The 22,950-nt window shown below is 49.2% G+C and overlaps 1 protein-coding gene across 2 annotated transcripts in view; it reads left to right on the top strand.

Moving 5' to 3' along the window:
• The window catches only part of Abr (ABR activator of RhoGEF and GTPase), a 242,673-nt gene that overhangs the window by 59,127 nt on the left and 160,596 nt on the right, over positions 1–22,950 (top strand). Inside the window, exon 1 of one of the 2 annotated variants that reach the window (XM_045158033.1) lies at positions 475–620. The exons of the other annotated variant lie outside the window; for it this stretch is intronic. Within the exon in view, the coding sequence (XP_045013968.1) occupies positions 560–620 (61 nt within the window). The 5' untranslated portion in view covers positions 475–559. Of the gene's footprint in view, positions 1–474; positions 621–22,950 lie in introns of those variants that run through there. 2 annotated transcript variants of the gene reach the window in all.

Here is a 22,950-nt window from a genome sequence, read left to right as displayed (position 1 = left end):
GCCCTGCGCCGCTGCCCGCGGGAGCGCAGCAGCGTCGGTGCGCGGGCTGGAGCGGCTCCGGGGCTCCCCCACCCGCCTCCTACCCCGGCGTCGGTGGGGCGGGGGCTGCTCGGCTCTCACGCCAGCCCCGGGCTCCCGAGGCGGGCTGCGGCTGGGGGGGGTGGGGGCGCGCCCGAGCCTCGCGCCGATTGGCCGCGGCCCCCGTCCCCCGCCCCTGGGCGCCGCGCAGCCCCGGGGAAGTTGCTAGTTGGCGCGCGGGCTGCGGGGGGCGGCTCGGGCGTCTGCGGCGGAGCGCAGCGGAGCTCCCCGCGGCCGGCCGCAGCGGCTCCCAGGGCTCCCGGGGGGGGCGCTCGCCCCCCTCGCCCGCAGCCCCGGCTCGCTCCTCCCTGCTACCTGTTTCCCTGCGTCCCCCACCTCCGCCCTGCGCTCCGCGCCGTAACTTCGGCCTCCGGGTCTGGGCGCCCCTCCCGGCTCCCCGCCCGCCCTCGTCCTCCCTCCTTTGTTGTGCGATGAGGGTCGGGTTTCCCGTCTGACCGCCGCCGCCGCCGCCGCCGCGGGCATGGAGCCGCTCAGCCACCGGGGCCTGCCGCGCCTCTCGTGGATCGACACCCTCTACAGCAGTACGTGCGTGTGCTTGGGCCGAGGGAGGGGGACGGGCCGGAAGGGACCTTGCACCCCACGGGGCGCCCCCAACGCCCTCGTGTCCCAGGTGCTGGGTACCGGCCGGGGAGGATGCGGGCACGGGTCTGCCAGGTGCGCAGCGGACGTGGAGGCGGGGGAGAGGGCGTGGGGTCCCCAGAGCAGACTTGGGGTGGGTGGGTGGGTGGGGGACGAACGGGTGAGGTCTGGAGAACTGTGTCACCCCTCCCACCTGTTGTGTAACCCAGTACTCCAGCGCTCGAAGAGAGGGGAGCACCCCTTTTTTAGGGCAATACGTGGGCTTCTGGACCGGCGGCTTCTCTCCACGCCGAAGCAGAAAGGCCATCTTGGGGGAAAGTCCTTAGCAGCGCTGGCGTTTGCCACCTCAGGGACCTCCTGAGGCAGTGGTGGTTGGGGGTGAGGGTGGGATCGGGTTGGAAGATCAGGTACAGATTTCCATGGAGGCATTTTGGATGAGGGATCCAAATCCTCAGCTAAAGTAGTCTTTCCTGCCAGCCTCGTCACCACCCCCACTCATCACTACCACCATCACCCCCAAAAAAGAAAAGAAGAATTAAAAAAAGAGACAAACCTCTGGTTCTCCACCCCCTCGCTCCCAAATCAGCTGCGGTCATGTGATTTCTCTTGCACAGCTTGGTGGGGGGGATGTGTAACTGATCACTAGGACTTCCTTGGGGCTTGAGCCCATCCCGTGGCTCAGGTGCCCCTTCTCCCCTCTCCCTTCTCCTGCTTCCAGACACCTTTCCCAGAGGCTTTTAGTGGCTTGGCAAGAGGATCCTGCTGCCCTCCAAAACCTACAGTGGAATTTGCCCTTCCGGACCCACTTTCTGGGGCCCTGCCACTCACTCTTAACAGAATCCTGTGAGGCTGGCGGAGCTTGCTGGTGGCCCTAAACATTGGATGCCCTGGAACAAGGACATTTTGAAGGGTTAGCCTGGCTTGTAAGCAGTGCTTACTCTCAGTCATATTCCTAGCGTAAGGGGAGAGTCTCAAGGTCTTGCCTTGGATGCCTTGCAGAACCCATCTGGGTATCCAGCCTCTGCCTTCTGCAACCTTTCCCCCTTCCCCCACCCCGAGTTTTGTCCTTTCCACATCTTTCCCCAGCCTCAGATTCCCGTCTCCTCCTCCTCTTCCCCCTCCCAGTAGCTCTTGTGATGGCTCATTCTGCTTTGGTTTTTCAACATCAAAGGGGCAGAGCTGGTTCCTCTGGGCTGAGTCCTGCGCCAAGCCCAGCCATTCCATCTGCTCCTTCCTGGCTGGGGCCAGCATCATTGGGTGAAGGTCGGGCCTTACAGCTGTGTGGCGTGTGTGTGTACACGTGTGTTTGTATGAATGGGGACGCACATCTGTTCAGAGCTTTGATGCAGATCAGCTCCTGACCCAAAGGACTGATTAGTGTCCTCTGCTTAGCTATGTTCTTGCAAAGCACAGTCATAACAACGCCACATATCCACTTATGGACCCAGTATTTCTGGCTGTTTATAAAACCCTATCTTGGTTTTCAGTTCCCAAAGCATTCCTATGTAACTCATCCTAGGTTTTTCTCTTTCTCCCCTTTCCTAAAGACAGACTCTTCTACCAGATCATCCCCACCCTCCACTCCTAGCCTGAAGCTGAGAAGGAAAATTCTTGGAGGCTACCTTGAGAATTCCTGACCAGAGGAATGACAGAAAAGGGAATTAGTCCAAGGGCTTCTTTTGTTGGGGGGGGGGTGCCCTAAACCAGACCTAACTCAGGCATCTTGGTATCAGAGCCGTGTACCCTCTTGGCTGAAACCCTCACCTCTCAGCCCTGAGTCAGCTGCTTGGTGATGTGGACAAGGGCACCAGCTAGGCAGCAGAACATGAGGTTCCTGCCTCACACTCCAGATTGGCTTTTTTGACAGTATGTAGTATGAGGATTCCTGGGAAGGTGCTGTGCAGTCAGTCATATTTGGGCTGTTAGCCATCCAGTTTCCTCTTGTCAAGAGCTTAAATTAAACAAATACCCAGGCTGTCATTTGCCTGGCAGCATGGTCCTGTGGCTCCCAGAAGTTCCTCTGTTTCTCTGGAAGCTATTTGGTTATGAGGTTCACAGTCGTGGGGAGGTGGGTCTCCACCAATGCTAGGCCATCAGGAATTTGTGTGTGTGTATGTTTTCTTTTTTTCTAGGTAGGGTCTCACTCTAGCCCAAGCTGACCTGGAATTCACTATGTAGTTTCAGGCTGGCCTCAAACTCACAGCGATCCTCCTACCTCTGCCTCCTGAGTGCTGGGATTAAAGGCACAAGGCACATGCCTGGCTCCATCAGGAATTTAAAATGGGGTACACCAAAGGCGGCCAATATGACTCCTTGGAGATGTGAACGAGTGATGCTCCTCTAACATTGGTCATAGCATCTCCTGGGTTGAGGGCATTGGGTACTGTGCTTGGCACATTCTCCCCCAACTTCACAACTCTGGATTCTTACAGATTAGGACAGGGAAGCTCAGTACAATTAAATTGTTTGCCTAAGGTCAAATAACTGGCAAATGACAGAAGGGAACTTAGATCATACTGTAGGCCAGTGAAGAGGATTCTACCCTGAGCACCACAGGTATGTCTGAGCTTATTCAAGGCTTATGCTATCATGCAGTGGGAAATGCCTGCTTCTTTGGTCCTCTGTTCAGATTTTCTCCTGAAATGATCCAGCAGGGTAAGTGACTTTGAAGATCCTGCCACCACACTGTTTTGTTTCACTTGCAGAATCCAGGGGCTTGTTCCTGGAGCTCTGGAGAGGATGACTGAGGCTCTCTCTGAGGCCAGTGACTGCTGCTAAGAAGCCATACTGCACACCAGTCCCTTACTGCCCCCCCCCACCCCCCCAAGGTAGGGTCTCCCTCTAGCCCAGGCTGACCTGGAATTCACTACGTAGTCTCAGGGTGGCCTCAAACTCACGAGACTCCTATGTCTGCCTCCCAAGTGCTGGGATTAAAAGTGCACAGCCATGCCCAGTTTCCTTCCTCATGTTTCTTGTCTTTGGAATTGTCAGCCTGCTGTTCTTTCTGCTATCAGCAGCTGAGCCAAGGAGGAGTGTGCCACATCATCGCAGGCTGATGGTCACTTGAGAAAAGGTGTGTAGCAAATCTGCCCCCTCTTCCTTGGACTAGGAGTCCTGCAGGCTGAGGTAATGGCAGTTTGTCCTGCTCAAGGAGATAGGTTAGATCCCAGCTGCCAGTGTAGCCTTGGACTGACTGGAGCAGGATTCCTGGCCCTGATACACTGGAGTGACATAAGAGGGTTGCAGCCATCCCAGATTCCTGCCACCATGTACTCTAATGAATGGATGTAGTGTCCTTTATAAAATTAAGTTCCGTGAGCTAGAGAAGTTGGCTTAGCAGTTAAGGCATTTGCTTGCAAAGCCAAAGGATCCCAGAACCCACGTAAGACACATGCACAAGGTGGTTTATGCATCTGGAGTTTGTTTGCAGTGGCTGGAGGCCCTGGCATGCCCGTTCTCTCTCCCTCTCTCTCTCTCTCTCTCTCTCTCTCTCTGTCTCTCTCCCTTTCTCTCAAATTAATTTCTGAGCTGGAGAGATGGCATAGTGGTTAGGGTGCTTGCCTGTAGAGCCTAAAGACCCAGGACTAGAGGCCCTGGTGTGCCCATTCTTCTCCCTCCTCTCTCTGTCATTATTTTTCTCTTTCTCTCAAAAAAAAAAAAATATTTAAAAAAAATTGAACTCTGAAATAATTCAAACATGAGTGATGCTGAGAAAACTTACCTATCCTAACTCCAAGTATGCAGCAGAGATTTATTTATTTGTTTGCAAGCAGAGAGAGAGAGAGAGAGAGAGAGAGAGAGAGGGGGGGGGGGAGGAGAATGGGTGCTCCACGTTCTCTAGCCACTGCAAACAGATTCCAGATGTATGTGCCACATTGTGTATCTGGCTTTACATGGGCACTGGGTAATCGAACCTGGGTCATTAGGCATTGCAGGCAAGTGCCTTAACCACTAAGCCATCTCTCCAGCCCCTTCTTCAAGTATAGACAACCTTCAAAGCAGATCTGGACTGAGACACTGTGTGACCCAGGCAGGCTCTTCATTTAGCTTCTCCTAAGTGCTCTGTCCTTCGTCAGAAGAGAGACACAGAATTGTATGTCAAGACTCTTTCTTTTGCCATTCAGCCTCTTTTCTTCCAAGAAAACATACTTAACTGTACTGAGCCAAGCAAAAGCCTACAGTTTCTTGGACTTCATCAAAGGCAGAATGTGGCCATCTGCAGTTACAGGAATTCTGCCTTTTAGAATCGATGTCTCTTACTCCAAACAGCATTTCCAAGGGATTATTTCTGTCTCTCGTGATATTTTCATCCCCTTTATAGACTCAGCTCTCATCCATGGGCCCAGAAAGCTTATCTGGGGCTATGAGGCTACAAACCCCATCTCCTGATGACCCTGAAACTGCTTCAGTGTCTCATCTCAGTTCTACCTTTGCTGTACACTTGGGACCAAGCCACCAGCACCAGGTTTGATCAGAGCTGCTCGCTCAGCAGGCTGCATCAGTCCTCCCTTGGTGTGCAAGTGAACACCTGCAGATGGACGCTTTCTTGTGTATGAATAGTGTCAGTCGTTTATTCCTTCCCATCAGTACTGGCCCATAATTGTCATGGCCGTTGAAGTCTCAGAGGTAGCTGACAGAACAATTAAGTCCTCTACTGAGAAAAGCTTCTGGTTGTTGTGATTGTTCCTCTTGTTATTTGGAAAGATGAAGAAGTGATGGGAACATTCATGTAGAATTAGCTGTAAAGATACTTGTAGAGTGATGATGGGAATGATGAGAAAATCCATTCTGCGCCTCCCTGGAGGGGTTGGGGGGGAACACTTAGGCTGTTCTCTGTCTAAGGTACAGTCTGTTTCATGGGATGATTCTGGCACCTTCATTGTGCCCACTCCTCTGTAAATTGATGTCTCTCAGGGGTGTCGTGTGGATTAGTTAATGTCTATTAACAGCTTTGCGGATGAGGGATGTTGCTGAACTGCCCATCTGTCCAGCTCATCACAGTCTCATCATGGGACTGGTTTGGTGAAAGCCTTGCCATATGAGTTTAGCAGGGTCTGGGGAAGGTGGTGAGGGGAATGACAGCAAGAGAATATTAAATCAACATTAAAAACAAAAATGAAACAAAACCCAAGCAACACAGGGCTGTGAATAAACCCAGAGCCTTGCATATATATAGTAGGCAATCACTCTAATGCCTAGCTACACCCACAGTTTTTGGGGATACCTAGCCCAGTGCTCATGTGTAAGCTTTCAGTAGTTTTGGTGGTATGAGTTAGAAAAGAAAACTTCCGTGTTCTTAGCTCCTTTAATGCCTGACTCCACCAGAAATACCAGAAACATGTGATCTGGCCCATTCACAATTTCCTGGTGTGTGCACTTGGTAATTGTAGTAGCGGGAGTAGAGTTGAGACCCCCCAAGGGAGCCCTGTGCTTTTCTAGGGCCTGTGATTGGAAGGCTTCGCTGCAGTGTTTGTACTGCAGCTGTTTGACTTAGCTTGAACCTTTTGGGGGCAAGTCTGGAACTAGGCAGCTTCAAATGGCCACAGAGGGCAACTCCACGTTCTTCTCTACCAGCCAGGCTCTTGGCTGTGGTGGGCAAAGGTGGGGTGTTAGGGTCTTGTCTACAGTATCCTTTTCTTTCTTTTTATTTTTTAACTTTTTTGTACTATTTTATTTATTTATTTGAGAGAGAGGAAGAGGCAGAGAGAAAGAGAGAGAACGGGCATACCAGGGCCTCCAGCCACTGCAAATGGACTCCAGATGCATGCGCCCCCTTGTGCATTACCTTGGCTTACATAGGTCCTGGGGAATTGAACCAGGGTCCTTAGGCTTTGCAGGCAAATGCCTTAACCACTAAGCCATTTCCCCAGCCCTACAGTGACCTTTTCTGCAGTGTTCTAGCACTTTCCTCTGAGGATTATCTGTACCTGTGACAGAAAACTGCAGGTTTACTGCTCACCAGGCCAAAAGGGAGACAGACTCTATCCCAGGCTGTCCCAGAACTCACTCTGTAGCCAAGGATGACCTTGGACTCCTGATCCTCCAGCTTCCACCTCCCCACCAATCCTAAGATTATAGGCATGTCTCTTTAATATACTGGGGATTTAACCCAGGGCTTTCTGCATGCTGGCAAGCACTCCATATCAACTGAGTTCTATCCCCAGCATCAAGATCGTAGCCTACCCCAGTTTCTATTTCTTAGGATAAGGTTTAGTCATTTGGAGCCATGGGTACTCATGTTGGTCGCAGAAGTCTTCCCCTGGCCCCTGAGGTAGAGGTAGAATATACTTCAGACCAAGTCACTGGGAGGAAGAAAAAATGAGGGCAACAGGCAGACTAGTGTCTAACCCATGTGGAAGCTGAGGACAGGTGCCCAATTCTTCCCCTGACCAAAGCATTTGGAAGAGTCTTTTAAAAAGGTGTGTGTGGTGGGGAGGGGCCTCTGGAGAGATGGTTTATCAGTTAAGTCGCTTGCCTGCTAAGCCTAAGGACTCATGTTCGACTCTCCAGGTCCCGTGTAAGTCAGACGCACAAGGTAATGCAAGCATGCAAGGTTGCATACATGCACAAGCTGGTGCACGTGGATTTGCAGTGGCTGGAGGCCCTGGCACGCCACTTCTCTCTCTTTCTCTCTTTCTGTGATAAAAAATAATAATAAAAGATTAAAAAAAGAGGTCAGATGGTACTATGACTATTTGTGGGTGGGACACAGTTCTCTCCTAGCTGCAGATGTGATTTGGTCTTCCTCTGATTTGTGGCCTCGTCCCCTGTCCTTTCTCCTTTAGCACACACCGGGTGACTCTGGCTTTACTGGCTGCGCAGGATTCTTCCAGACGTGGGGCTAGGTGTGCTGTGCTCCGTGGAAGCCCCGTTGGTCAGGTCCTTTCCCCTCTTCCTTGTCCTGGTCCTCACTTTGGATGCCTCTTTCATGGTCTCTTAGACCACAAGTGATGTGGGAGACAGGATCAGGTATTTTGCCCAAGGCGGGCAAGGTCTGCAGAAGAGGTTTCCTGCTGGAGGCCTCTCAGACTAGTGCCAGAGGAGCTCAGAGGCCTTTTCACTGGCAAGGGGCATGGCCATCAGCCTCCTGGGAGTGTCGGCAGAGCTGGGGCTGCCTAGGCAAGCCCAAGGTTGACTAGAGATCTGCGATTTGTTTTGGACTACTGGGGAAGGATGTGGCCGTAATTACCTTGGTGAATTGAAGGGCTGATCCTGTCAGTGTGCTGGGCTAACCTCTTCCTCTTGGGCATTGCCGCTCAGGCAGCAGGAAGGGTTTAATGGATCAAGATTTACTCAGACCAAAGATGCTAAGTAATTAAGCTCAGCTACCTCTGGCTGAGGACATCTTCTCCCCACAAAAGCAATTGATAACCTCATTTGTGGTACCTTGTTAAGCAGTGTGCTTTCATGAGCTTTTGTTGTTTTAGTGATCCCCGGAAGGCATACTTTTAGGAGGAGGGCCCCTCTTTGAGAGTGTCAGTGCATGCTGTGTGCTGGTACCTCAGTACCATCCCTTTGGTAAAAATGGCTTCTGCTGAGGTCTCCCAGTGAAAAACAAGTCTGTGAGTCCTGCTAGGCTTAGAGAAATTAGATTTTTCCATTTAGTAAAATCTGCTTTTTAGTTTTTTCTTTGGAAAGAATGAAAGTGAATAAGCCCTACTGTGTACTAGAGATGTTAGGTATTGTCCAGGCGTGATCATAAAAAACCCAAACTGGTACTATCCCTAGGTAGAGGAAACAGAGGTCCCAAGAGGTTCAGTTATTGGGGCAAGTCTCTAGTTTGTACCTAACTAGATAGATCTCAGTTCTCTCTGACTCTAGAGCCCACACAGCTTCCTATAGATTCATGAATACAGCAGTACCATCAGAGTCCCTACTGTGTGGCAGCCCTAATCCAGATCAGTCCTCCCCACTCATGGCTCAGGAGTTATTTTCTTTCTTTTTTAAAATTTTAATTTATTTATTTGAGAAGAGAGGGAGGGAGAAAGGGAGAGAGAATGGGTGCACCGAAGCCTCTAAGCCGATGCACATGAACCACAAATGCTTGTGCCACCTTGTGTGTCTGGCTTACATGGGTACTGGGAATCCAACCTAAGTCCTTGAGTTAAGTGCCTTAACTGCTAAGCCATCTCTCCAGACTTCAGGAGCTATTTTCCATCCTTGATACAGAGAAGGTAGCAATTAACTCAAAGCCATCGGACAAGCCTGACTCTAAACTAGGCTCCTCTCACGTTCTGCCCTTCGTAGCAGGCCAGTGGGATTCCCCGCAGCTTGTGTTTCACTGAAGTGCATTGGTCAGGTTGATCTCTCTGGCCAGAGAGTCACTGTGAGTTTTGTTGTTGTTGAGGTATTAGGGATTGAACCCTGGGCCTGGAGCAAGCTAGGCAAATGCTCTTCCACTGAGCTATTCTTTTTGTTTTGAGACAGGATCTTGCTAAGTTGACGAGGCTGGCCCTCAACTCAGTCTGTACTCCCAGATGGCCTTGAACTCCTGATCCTTCTGCCTCAACCAAGACTGTGTCTTAGTTCCTCCCATGTGTGGGCAACTTAGCCTTCAGGTGTCTTGTAAGTCCTTCATCTGTCTGCCTTACCCTAGGGCACAGTCCTCCCCATGGGCATTTGGAGACCATGTCTAAGCATAACCTCATTCTTGCAGTTATTGGCAAGCGGTACTGCGTGGTGATGAGAAATGGGGGTGGAGGGAGAGAGGGAGGGAAGAGAGAATTGAGACCCTGGGAGAATGGAGGAGAATGAGTATGAACATAAGTTTTAGTGGGGGGGGGGGGAATAGGGTGTAGTTAATGCTGATTTTCTGGGACTTGGGACCAGGGGTAGAGAAGTGCACACTGGAGGAGAGTACTTGGCAGAACCTAAGTGTGCTGGCCCTGCTCTTGGGCCTTTTAGAATTCACCTCCACAGTTCCAGAAGGAAAAGAAAGCCCTTAGCTATAAATCAGGCCACTGAGCAACAGATTTCCTTGCCCAGGCCCAGGCCCTGTTGGGCAAAGATCCGGTTGCTGTCTGAATTCACCCAGGCACAGCATGTTAATTACCAGTAGTGTGGTGCTGGAGTGGCCGGGCACAGTTCCTCTTGCCCCACTCCCCACAGTCACGGAGGCCTTCAGGCCCAGAGTGTCCCCTACTGAGACACCAATGCTCTGGAGAAGCCTGAGCCTGGTGACTTAGGTCTTAGCAGACCCACTTTTGGCTGAGGCCAAAAAGGACCTGAATAGGATGGGAGGCCTCATTTCACAAAAGGTTCCTGTGTGGTGAGCAGAGGGAGCAAAGCCCAAGCTGAGAACCAGACCAGAGAGGTAGGAGTGGGGGAGGCGGGCTCCCCAGCACATTCTCACATTCTCATCCTTTTCCCTTGCTGCTCAATATTCTAGGGGCAGCTCACTTTCTTCACTGAGTCCATGGCATTTTTAGGAACACCTGCGTGGTGGGGGTCTAAGAACCCCTTGTACCATTCCCTCATCACGTTTTCTTAAGGGGGACAGGTGTGGAATTTCAGTTGTCTTTAGAGTCTTAGTGGCTTTCGATCCCTCTTCTGCTCCAGCCTCCCCCCTGTGCCCTGCTCTGCTGCTGCCTTCTCACCCTTTCCCCTTGGGTCCAAAATGTGGTGGGCAGGAGCCCAGCCTTGTCAAGCTTCTTTCTCCAGGTTGCCATACTGCTGTGCTCTCTACCCCTTGCCTACCTAGAATTTTCCCCTGCTATTCCTGCCCTTCCTCTCCTTCCTCTTCACTTCCCCATCACTTCCGTTCAAAGAAGTAATATCTCTCCATGAAACCAGGCGTGGTGGCACACACCTTTAATCCCAGCACTCGGGAGGCAGAGGTAGGAGGATCATCTTGTGTTCAAGGCCACCCTGAGAGTACATAGTGAATTCCAGGTCAGCCTGAGCAAGCGTGAGACCCTACTTTGAAAAACAAAAGAAAACAAAAAATCTCTCTATGAAGACCTCTCAGACTGAGTCCTAAACCCAAAAGGGATGAGAGGTCAGAAGAGCAGATCCTGGTGATGGAGGCCATTTCTCCAGAAAGGCACACTGTCCCTTTCAGTGCTTTTGTGCAGTTCTAAACAGTGACTTGGTGGGGCAAAGTCAGATTGGGGAACAGCCACTGATAAAGCTGTGAGAGAGTTGCCTGCGTCCCTTCTGTGCCATGAAAGAGAAGCCAAGGGGCTGTGGTGGGAAGGTTCAGCAAGTAGCATTAAGAGAATTTGTTCCTGCATGGCCTGGCCAAAAGGTTGAACTCCACACCCTTGTGATTCATTTGGGGGCTAGGCCAATGACTTGGTAACTCAGTTGGCTCCAGAGGCATTAAATAAGGCATACATTTATACTATAAGCCAATGTGCACACAAACTAAATGAGTTTTTTGGAGTTATCCTTACCTTATCACCATCCTTCCCTTATCACATTTGCAGCGAGTGCATTCAAACTTTTATAAAAGCCTTCCTATCATTTTCCATTCCATTCCATTTATTATTTTTTTATTTTTATTTTTAGAGAGAGAGCGAGAGAGAATTGGCACACCAGGGTCTTAGCTACTGCAGTTGAATTCCAGATGCTTGTACCTTGTGGGTTATGTGGAATCTGGAGAGTGATTGAACCTGGGTCCTTAGGCTTTGCAAGCAAGCGCCTTAATAGCTAAGCCATCTCTCCATTCCATTTAAATAAAAAAAAAACCAAGGGCTGGAGAGATGGCTTAGCTGTTAATACACTTGCCTGTGAAGCCTAAGGACCCAGGTTTGATTCTTCAGATCCCATGTAAGCCAGATGTACAAGGTGACACATGTATCTGGAGTTCATTTGCAATGGCTAGAAATCCTGGAGTACCTGTTCACACATGCACTTTCTCTCTCTCTCTCTCTCTCTCTCTCTCTCTCTCTCTCTCTCTCTGTCTCCCTCCCTTTCTCTCTTTCTATCTCAAATAAAAATTAATTAATTAATTAATTAAAAAAAAAAAGAGGGTTGGAGGGATGGCTTAGCAGTTAAAGGCATTTGTCTGTGATGCCAAAGGATCCAGGCTCAATTGCCCAGGATCCATGCAAGCCAGATAGATGCACAAGGTGGCATATGCATCTGGAGTTTGTTTGTGGTGGCTGAAGGCCCTGGTATACCCATTCTCTCTCTGTCTCTCAAATAAATAATTTTTTTAAATTGAAAAACAGTGTTGGTCATGACCTATATTGATTTCCTGACCTTGAGTGGAGGAGATGATCTTAAAGAACTCTTAATAACTGGGGAATAATAATGTTGAACTGTAGTCATTAATATACCACTGCTGCGCTTTCTACCATGCTCTGTTACTGCAGACTGAATATTTTTCTTCCATTTGATTCATTGTTTAAGCTGCAACTTAATTTAGAGAGGAAAGCTATTGGGAAACTTGTTCCACTTGTAACAAATGAACAAAAACTAAACAGAGTTATTAATTCTAGTTGCACATTGTTGCTCTTGGTAGGTCCTGAATTTGAACCCTTCCACTTCTTTGTTTAAAAGGAGATAGAGGATAGATTGTTACAGACACTCTAGGACCACAGTCTTTGATTATTAGTAACAGGAAAGTGGAAAAAAGAAATGAAGCCCCAATGTTGCACGCACACAAGGATTGAAGAAGGGAATGATTTTCTGAGCATGTGACTGAGTGGAACAGTTACGTGTGACAAGCAAGCAGTTGCTAATCAGAGGAGCCTCTGCGTTGGCTCCTCTTCCTCCACTAACCCACAGCCCTTGCCTTGTGCTTTCCTGCGGTCAGGAAGGGAGGGAAGGAGATGATTTTCCCACGACTGAATATCTGGAGCAGCTTCTCAAACTCCAGTGTGCATTTGAACCTCCTGGGGATACAGTTAAGCCCCTCAGTTCAGTGGGTCTGGGATGAGGCCCAAGATCTGCGTTCTAACAGGCTCTCAGGTCTCACTGCTTGTAGTTACTGTTGGCTCAGGGAATAAATAAGAGTTTGGGGAGCAGGGTCCCATAGTCCTTTTCTCTCAGTCACAAGAGGCTGACTGTGAACCCTGAATTAATAAGTCAGACCCTTTTGTGTCTTTAGATTCTAGTCAGGTGAAAATAGCCCTTGAGCCTGGCATAGCCTTACACTATGTAATACCAGTGCTCAGGAGGCTGAGGCAGGAGGATTGCCATGAGTTCAAGGTTAGCCTGGATTGCATAGCAAATAACTAGACCAGTCAGGGATACATAGTGAGGCCTTATCTTGCTCCACCACCCCTGTCCAAACAAAATGCAAATCAGACTTGAGCTAGCATTTTCTCACTTATTATCTCACTTAATCCTCACTGTGTGCCCATCAACTATAAAGTACTTGACATGAACAATGTTAGAGGAGGAAAGACTTATTTTAGCTCATGGTTTCAGTCCACTGGCCTTTAGGCTGGGTGTGTCTGGCCCTGTGATGAGGCAGTGTACTATGGCAAAAGTGCATGGCAGAGGAAAGCCACTGGCCTCATGGTGGCCTGGAAACAGAGGGAGAAGGAAACGTGGTGGAGACTTCCTTTACAGACATGCCCCTATGGGCCTGCTTCCTCAAACTAGGCCCCCACCTTCTCCTGCCCCAGATGCCATCAAATTATTGACTCCATCAGGAGGTTCATCTACTCTTCAGATAGATCCAGTCACTCCCTCAAATCCTATCAGCTGGCCACAAAGCCTTCAGTACACTTAGTCTGGGGACACTTCATATCCAAACCATAATATCCAGTACAGTCATGGAGAGTCATGGCCCACAGTTTAAGGCTGAGAAGGGGCTTGGCGTTGTGATTTGCCACTGCTGTTGACTCCCACCGCGGCTGCACCAGTCCTGACACACAGGGTCTCTGTCTGCTCCTTCCTGAGTGGCAGCAGCATAGGCATCTGGTCTATGTTAGTGCCTCTGGCTAGGCAAGAATCCATGTTTTCCCCACCTCCATTTGCCCCCTGATGGGCCCACTTTGGTGTTAATGGAGCAGAAATGGTTGTTAATTTTCTATTGCATCATTGAGAGGGTTAATGAGAGACCAGCTGGTGTGCCACCCGGCTTTGTGGAATGTCCCTTTCCCCTGGTTCAGGCTGACAAGCATTTTGCAGACCCCCATGGGCAGCTCCTAAGCTAATGTTCCTCATCTTGGGAGGCCTAGAGGGTGTTCACCTGGATGGGGCCAGTGGAAGCTGGGAGCTGGCTCTGGGTACAGGAACTTTATTGAGCAAAAGTAGAAGCCTTGTGCCAAGCAGGGCTCCCTGGTAATGAGGACTGGGACATGAGATTATCAGAAGAGCTGCTTCTGGCTTGAGTGTGTGGCTGGGCAGCCGCCACCATAGCCCAGGCCTAGGTGCAGATGCCTGCCGTGAGGCAGACTGTTGGGGTTAAAAAACAAACAAATAAGAAATGAGAGGGAAGGCTCAACTCAGCAACTGAGATAGGCTTTCTTTGGTAAAGCTTGGGAAGGACTCTGACCCGGAAGGTCAGTAGTAACTTTCCTTACAGACTAGTATGGGGCAGTGAGGACGTTGGAATTCTTGGTTGCAAGGCTGTCCACTTGACTCAGGGCTTGGGCCACCTGGGGGGGCTGATAATTGGACAGGTGATTTGGGCCATTCCAGGGAATTGAAAATTGAGATGGGTGGTCTGGCTCACCCTTAGGAAACAGAGTTAAACAATTGTGAAATGGCAGTCAGAGTTCAAAAATGGAGACATTCTGGTTCAGACAGAAATCTGTCTTTTTCAGTTGTTTGTGTATTTGTGAATTCAAGCCAACTGTGGGTTGCAAATAGGAAAAAACATGTACACCATGAACATATATGGACTTTTTTTCTTGTCATAGTTCTTTCTAAGCTACAGAAAGAAGGTTGGGCTAAACTCATTTCCCCCTGCCCTTTGCTACCATATCTTGCCCAAACTGCCTTTAATTTTCTATATATTAATTTTTTTCCTTTTTCAAAGTAGTGTCTCACTTTGGCCCAGGCTGACCTGGAATTCACTGTGTAGTCTCAGACTGACCTTGAACTCCTCCCAGTGATCCTCCTACTTCTGCCTTCTAAGTACTGGGGGAGGGAGAGATAGAATGGGCGCACCAGGGCTTCCAGCTGCTGCAAATGGAACTCCAGACACAAGTGCCACCATGTGTGTATCTGGCCTTAAGTAGGTGCTAGGGAATCGAACTCTGCTCCTTTTGGCTTTGCAGGCAAGCGCCTTACGGGCTAAGCCATCTATCCAGCCCCAGACTGGCTTTAAGATCTTCCAAGCCTGAGAACCCTTTTGTTTACCCATTCTGGTTTCCCAGCATTTCAGCCTCTGCCCTCCCCACATTGTATGGGAAGGCCCCTCGCCATCCCATAGCCACTCTGTGCTCCTAGAGAACTCTAGGCTTCCAGCCTTGGGTGAGCCTCCACCACTGTGGCACTCACCCCAGAGATATGGGAACCCTGCTGTGAGCCACATCAATTAGCACTTATCTATTACCTGACAGTGTGTTTCATGCCCAAGTTGTTAATTCTTTTCTGCCTGATTTTAAGCTCCTTACAGGCATGAAGAATAACAAAGGCTGTATTTGTAGGATGCCAGACCTTGTTCTCAGCACTTTACAAATAATATCTTCACTTCCACAACCCAATTATTATTATTGTTGTTGTTTGTTTTGTTTTTCGAGGTAGGGTCTCACTCTAGCTCAGGCTGACTTGGAATTCACTATGTAGTCTCAGGGTGGCCCTCCCAACTGCTGAGATTAAAGGCTTGCGCCACCACGCCCAGCTCAACCCAATTATTCTTATCCTTTCTCCTGGACGAGCCACCTACCCTCGCCCCACCAAGTCTCTAAGAAAGTTGCACAGCTTTCCTTGGGACTCAGTCCAGAAATGTCTGGTTGCCCTCTCCTGTTCTCCTCTGCTTGCCCAGCCAGATTTGGAGGTTGGGACACTTAACTACTACTTTCCCTTTCTGCTGCCCTTACCGTGTTCCTTGGCTGGGCTGTGAGTTAAATTGACATAAGATGGATGAAAGGAGAAAAATCACTTTAATCCAGTGCCTATGCATAGAGTTCCATAGAATATGATACTCCAAGAAAGCTCAGATGATTCAGGTGTGTACATACTGTTCTCTGTATGTGTGTGTTCCACATCCATGGGGTCAACCAAGTCCAGATAAGAAGTATTTGAAAGACAAATGCATTTATTGAACATGTACAGGATTTCCCCTTGTTATTAGTCCCTAAACAATACAGCATAATAGCCATTACGTACTTATATTGGGAGTTTTATGTAATAGACCAATGGTTTAAAGGACATAGGAGGTTATATGCCTACATTGTACTGCTTTGGGCCTTGTCAGTGATTGAACCCAGTCCCTTGGGCATGCAGAGCGTGAGTTTAGCCACTGGGCTACACCTCTAGCCCCTCCTTGTGGCATATTATTTCTTTATCGTTTTTTTTTTTTTTTCCCCTTGGTGGTGCTGGAGAAGGAACCTAGGGCCCTCGTGCTTGCTAGGCAGGAGCTCTGCCAGCCAGCTAGATCCTCCCTTGTGCCCTTGTATAATGGACTTGAGTATCTAGTATGTTGATATTCTGGGTTCCTGGTCCTAGACCCTCATGGATATTGGTACAGAATCCTGAACTCTGTAAAGGACTAGGGGCTTGGTGATAACATAAGGACAGGAGCATGGGGGAAGAGTCGTTTGGTGAATCAAGGTTATTTTGTTACTTAGCTAGAACATTTGGGGTAATAAAAATTGTGTGGAGCAGCCCTCTTCCTGTTCCAGATACTTTTACTCTTGTAGATTTCCTTTGTAGATGTAAATTTCTCTTGGAAGGACAGCTTTGCCAAGCAGTTCCCTTGTCTGAAGTGTCTTAGAATAACTAGCTCAAAACATGCCAAGGAAGAATATTTTGGGATGGCATAATCTGGTCTCCTGAAGTCATATTTTGAGGTAAGTGTCTTGAGCCCCAAATCTCAGATGAGTACCAAGCAGGTGGGAGATTGGGGAGTGCTTTCTAATTGCTTTAGGGGATTTAAAGAGAAGAAGCGTGTTATGAGCCGAGACCTGTTTTACTGGCACAGGGCCACCTAAGAGAATTGTGTGAGCAGAGAGGATGTGAGGGGGAGGAAGGACGGGGTGCCAGGAGGGCAGAAGGACAATTAGAAAAGGATTAGAGACATCAGATCCGCGGCCCCCCTAGTTGTAAGTCAAGGCTTGGCCTAGACTGAAGTGCATTGATGCACATTCTGACTCTACAGGTCAGGGTCCGGCCTCCCATTCTGCAGGTCTAAAGAGTCCTCAGTGATGATGCTGCCTGCCGCAGGCGGGTGCTCACAGGCCCTGGACCCCAGCGTCCACCCTAGCTCTGATTCAGCCACTGCAGTGCTCCACCTCCCAGCCCCCGCCTCCTTCCTGAGGGGCAGCATCTCATCTCCTCATGGGTTCCCTGTCTGAGTCTGGCTGTCACGGTTTCTCGGCCTTTTGGCTTAGATCAAGTGTAGAGATTGGTTCCTACTCATCTCTGGCACAACTTGTACCATAATCATACTGGCACCATCCCCCATCCTCATTTTGTGAAAGCTAGTCCTTTGCATGCCCTTGGGACTTTCTGTTCCAGGTGAAGATGAGGCTGGAGGTTACCTGGGTAGCCACTGACTTAGGAGTGGGCTCTGGACCTAGACTCCTTGTCCTAAAAGAAGTTTTTGGTACCCTTCCTTATCCCTCTCACAATCAGAGCCACAGCTGTGGTCTCTAGACTTACGGAGAGGCATAGGATCTGGTGACTGAACTGTCCTGCTTTCAACATTTGTCGTTTCTTGCCACTTCTGAGTAAAAATAGAGCTGAGAATGACTGAAGTGAAATACCACCTTGGAGCCCCAGAGAGCCGAGGTGGGAGAGTTGGGGGGCTCCTTGGGTATGTGCCTGTCTGCCTCAGTATTGGGGAGGAGCCTTCTGTGCAGGAGCCAGACTGTGGGCCGATCCTGGACATAGGCTGGCCTTGCTGTGCTGTACAACAGAGCTTTCTCTCTTGGCTGTGGAAATATTTCAGGACTTCCTGTGGGATTTCCTCTGGAACTTTTATTATTACTGTTGTTATTATTATTTTATTTGAGAGAGGGAAAGAGGCAAAGAGAGAGAGAGAGAGGGAGAAAGAGAGAGAGAGAGAGAGAGAGAGAGAGAGAATGAGAATGAAGGAATGGGTGCACCAGGGCTTCCAGCCACCGGAAACAAACTCCAGATGCATGTGCCGTCTTGTGCATCTGGCTTACGTGGGTACTGGGGAATTGAACTGAGGTCCTTTGGCTTTGCAGGAAAGCGCCTTAACCACGAAGCCATCTCTTCCTATGGAGCCTTTTGACTTTTCTCTTGGAAGGGCTACATTAGGTCCTGGCTTCAGGCAGGGACAGCTCCTGGAAGGGTTGTGTGTACCACTCTTGTCTTCTACTTACCAGATACTTCCTGGTGCTCTGGTATTGGAGATCAGTAGGTTCTTCTTTCTGGGAAGAAATGGCCCTTTGTATGTGTAGTAGCCCGTTGGGAGCTGAGGAGCAGGCCTGGATTGCAGGCAAGTGACTGAGGGCACAGTTTCTCTCCTCTACTCTGTACCCTTTGGGAGGAATGTAGCTGGAATTGGCAGGCAAACACATGGGCTTTGGAGACCTGCTGGGACTCTTCGCTTAGCTGTTTACTTATCGCTTTGAGTTTCATTTAATCACCTGTAAGATGGGAACCACCTTACCAATCTCAGGAAAGGGTTGTTGAATTTTTAGCAAATAAAGTACAAGTTGTTATCAAAAGTTCAAGGCCTGCCTGGATGTCTAAGTGATTTTAGAGGCAGCCTAAGTAATTTACTGAGACTGTCTCAAAATTGAAGAAGAGCTGAGTGTGGTGGTGTGTGCTTTTAATCCCAGCACTCAGGAGGCAGGGTTGGAGGATGGTTGTGAGTTTGAGGCCATCCTTGGACTACTGAGTGGTTCCCATATCAGCTTGCGCTAGGTTTGAAAAGAACAAAACCAATAAGCAAACAACCCCCCCCCCTTTTTTTTTGAGGTAAGGTCTCACTCTAGCTCAAGCTGACCTGGAATTCACTATGTGGTCTCAGGTTGGCCTTGAAGTCTTGGCGATCCCCCTACCTCTGCCTCCCAAGTGCTGGGATTAAAGGCATGCAGCACCATACCATGTCTGGCTTTTTTTTTTTTTTTTTTTTTTAATGTGGAACTGGGGAGATGGCTCAGTAGATAAGGTGCTCACTGCTCAAGCCTAAGTACTGGAGTTTGATCCTCAGACCCCACATCAAAAGCCTGAAGCTATGGCTGGCACCTGTAATCCCTTCACTCTCATGATGAGATGAAAGGTGGAGAACTTCCTGGACGCAGTCAGTGAGCACAGCAAAAAAAACAGCAGAGCAAGATCCGGAGAAACAGCCTCCATTGAGATGGAATGGCAAGGACGGACTTAAGGTTGTTCTCTGACTTCAACAAGCGCACTGGGGCATGCATGTGCCTGCACACATAGGCAAATAAATAATTTTTTAAAAGACTGGCTATATAGCTCATTGGTAGAGCAGTTGCATACCATATGCAAGATACTAGGTTTGATGCCCAGGACTGCAGAAAATAACCAACCAGCAACTCTGAAGGCAAAATCAGAGAGGATCCCTTGAGCCCAAAAGTTTTAGATCAGGGTAAGCAACACAGCTAGACTCCTTCCCCTAATAATAAGCAACAACTGAACAAAAATAAAAAATTCAAACCCAGCTCGGTGTGGTACCTCACGCCTTTAATCCCAGCACTCAGGAGGCAGAGGTAGGAGGATGGCCCAGACTTCATGGCCACCCTGAGACTACATAGTGAATTCTAGGTCAGCCTAGGCTAGAGTGAGACCCTAACTTGGACACCCCCCCACACCAAAAAAAAAACCAAAAAAACAAAAACAAAACAAAACAAAAAATCCCTCAGAACCCAGAATAAAAAGCAGAAGAAAAACATACCCAGGATGCTCAGTTAAATAAGAATTTTGGGTTTATTCTTTTTTTGCGGGGGGGGGGGGGGTGTTTCAAGGTAGGGTCTCACACTAGTCTAGGCTGACCTGGAATCCACTATGTCGTCTCAGGGTGCCCTCGAACTCACAATGATCGTCCTACCTCTGGCTTCCAAGTGCTGGGATTAAAGGCATTGTGCCACCACATCTGACTCCCCATTTCTTGTTTTAATTAATTAATTTATTTATTTGAGAACAAACATTAGCATGCCAGGACCTCTTGTCATTGCAAATAAACTCCTGGTGCATGGGTCACATAGTGCATCTGACTTTACATAGGTCCTGGGCAATTGAACCCACAATAACAGGTATTGCAAGCAAGCACCTTTAATCACTGAGTCATCTCCCCAGTCCCCCCTTCTTTTGAGGCAGTCTCTCACTCTAGCCCAGGCTGACTTTGAATTCACTGTGTAGTCTCAGGGTGGCCTGGAACTCAATGATCCTCCTACCTCTGCCTCCTGAGTGCTGGGATTAAAGGTGTGCGCCACCATACCTGGCTCAGAATTTTATATAAGTAATGAGAAATTGAAAAAAATGAGTATATACCCTGCAAAATATAAGATATGCATATACTAAAGACCTATTTGTTACATACTCAAAATTCACATTTAACTGGATTTGTTTTTACCTTTTATCTGCTATGTGAACTACACTTGGTGAGGGTCCCCTGGAATGTTCCTTGCCTGTTTCCTGGCTTTCCTTTCTCCTTTGTGCCATATCCCTCATTCCCAGAGACCAATTTGGCGAAAAGATTTTGGATGTTGTCATAGAAATATTGGGGTTGTTTTTGTAGAGTTGACATAAAAAGACGATGATGTGATGATTGGAAAGATGCCAGTGATAATTGCTGAGTAACCTAACACTTGCTGTGTGTCCCACACTGTTACAAGGACATTATGTGTGTTAACTCCTGAATCTTCACAACACCCCTATGAAGAAGGTGCTTCAGGTGGATAGGCGGTCAGTGTTCTTAGTCTTGCTGTCTTTTTGGTGGTGCTGAGGGTAGCACCCAGGGCCTCTCTCATGCTGGGCAAGCTCTCTACCACCACGCTGTTTCCCCGGCCCTGTGTTCCTACTCTTAACCAGGACACTGTATTGCTCCATCTTCACCAACTGTCAGAGTTAAAAGACTTACATCTTTTTTTCAAGGTCAAGGACATGGTAACCTACAGGGATGATTTCACAAAGCAGGTGATAATGCAGCATGCTCCCAGGAGGAGGTGTGACTTCCTAGGTTCCCTGTGATCCTCACATGGAGAGAGGGCAGCTGGGCCCAAGGAGAGACGCTGGGAATTGTATCTTTCTGCCTGATACCCCATGACGGGCATGGAGACACTGGCCATGAACTAGCCTGTCCCTGGAACACATAACCACAACATCCCTGAGTGTTCATTGTGAGTCCCCGAAGTGAGCCTCCCTGCAGACTTGCGTGCAAGTCCTGATTCCTGCACCGTTTCAGACTTATTAAGCCTCAAAGAATTGTGCCTGTCTGTGATAGCTTCCTTCAGAGTCACTTTAATTCTGTCAGGCAGATCTCCTCCTTTATAAATTGAGTGTATAGCTTGATTGAAGATTAAGAGAATCCCTAAAAGTATCAGAAAGAAAAATTGTACCACTCCTCCCACCCTCAGAAGAGCCCCCCCCACCTCTGCTCTTCACTGCCCGGCTCTGCCCATGCTGCTTGTCAGAATGTTAGAAACCTGGCAAGCCCCGTTCTAGCACCAACTCTGCATGTGTATGCCATGGGGCATGAATGATGTTTAGAAACCAGCAGGCGCCATCTCCCCTGTCCCATAGCTTGGCTGGCTCCTGCAGGTATCTATAGCTTGCCCCTCAGGGCCACCTTGTAGCTGCCTGTCCTCAGCCCAGGCCAACCCCAGAGGCAGCAGTGTGGAAGTGTCCCTTGATGCAAGGACAGTCCCAGTCCTATCCCAGCTTGTGGCCAGAGGTCAGGCAGCACTGACAGCCCTGTTTGGCTTGAAGCATTGATTCTCAAGGCTTCCCCGACCTCAGCCTCTCCAGCCCAGATCCCAGTGTGGTGGTCTTTCCTCAAAGGCTTTGCCCGTTTCTCTTCCCAGCTCCTTCGGGTCTAGCACCATCTTCCTCCTCTCCCTGTCCCCGGTTCCTGGTCCCTCAGTGAGTGCTCCTTAGGAGATTAAGAGGGGCCCAGTGCCTCTGCCTGGTTACTCATCACCACCTCTGTGAGGGTAAACAGGAAACAGGTGGCACTGTCGGATTGGAAGTTGGGGGAGCTTGTAACAGGACTGTGACCACTATGTGAACAAGGTGAGGGCAGAGCCTGCCTTTCAGACCTGAGCCTAGAGGCTCTGAAGTCAGGGCTTCCAGGTTGTGTAGGAGCTACAACCAGGCAGGCGGTGAGGGGCTTCAGTCCCGTGTACCTGAGAAGGGTGGTTGGGGTTTGGAGTCTTGGTTCTGTACAGGGTGAGGGGCCCCAGCCCCATTGCCTTCTGTACTGAAGTGTCTGGTGTCTCAGTAGCGCCCTCTAGAGGCTGGGGCAGAGAACTGGGTAGGGATCCAAGAAGCCAGCCTGCGTCCTGGTTAATGCTCCCGAAACCTCCCAGCATACAGGGTATAATACCCACCCACGTGCGTCCTGGGCTTGGGTAATAATCAGCCCAGAAGATGACTGCTGGCTTTGTGTTGTTCACTGTGCTCTTTCATTCCAGAGCAAGGGATGGTTGTTATTAGTGATAAACACTAGCTGGGTATCCAGCTCCAAAGAGTCTTAATCATTCCCACTTCTCCAGGGGAGCGTCTAGCTTCCGAAGGATATGTGGATAAAGAAAAGAGAAATCACAACTGCAAAGCCTACATTTGAATCCCCAAAGCCCCACTTAATGTCCAGGCAGCAACATAAAGCAAGTCACTTAATGAGACTCTCCGCGGTGAAATATACCTCACAGGGCTGCTTTGGGGGCTGAGAGGGACATTGTGTATGATTAGCTAGTGACACTGGGAGTGATTAGACGACGTAGCAGGTGTCCTCAACCCAGTTGTAAAAAACAAAACAAAACAAAAAACTTGCTGTCCGGATTGCTGCGGGTTTCTGAAAAGCCCCGAATGTTTGCTAGGCAGGTGGTAAGCTTTGAGCGACCTCAGTCCTGTGTTCCTCAGAAGGGTGGGTGGGGTTTGGAGTCCTGGTTCTGTAGACTGTGAGGGCCCCCTCCCCCATTGCCTCTTTTATTCAAGTCTCTGGTCTTTTAGTAGCACCCCCTGGAGGCTGGAAGGTAAATAGCTCCATCA

The sequence above is a fragment of the Jaculus jaculus genome, chromosome 9 (assembly GCF_020740685.1).
Source record: "Jaculus jaculus isolate mJacJac1 chromosome 9, mJacJac1.mat.Y.cur, whole genome shotgun sequence".
Classification (NCBI taxonomy): domain Eukaryota; kingdom Metazoa; phylum Chordata; class Mammalia; order Rodentia; family Dipodidae; genus Jaculus; species Jaculus jaculus.
The sequence above is the reverse complement of the archived record's forward strand: the minus strand, read 5'-3'. Positions and strand labels throughout refer to the sequence as shown.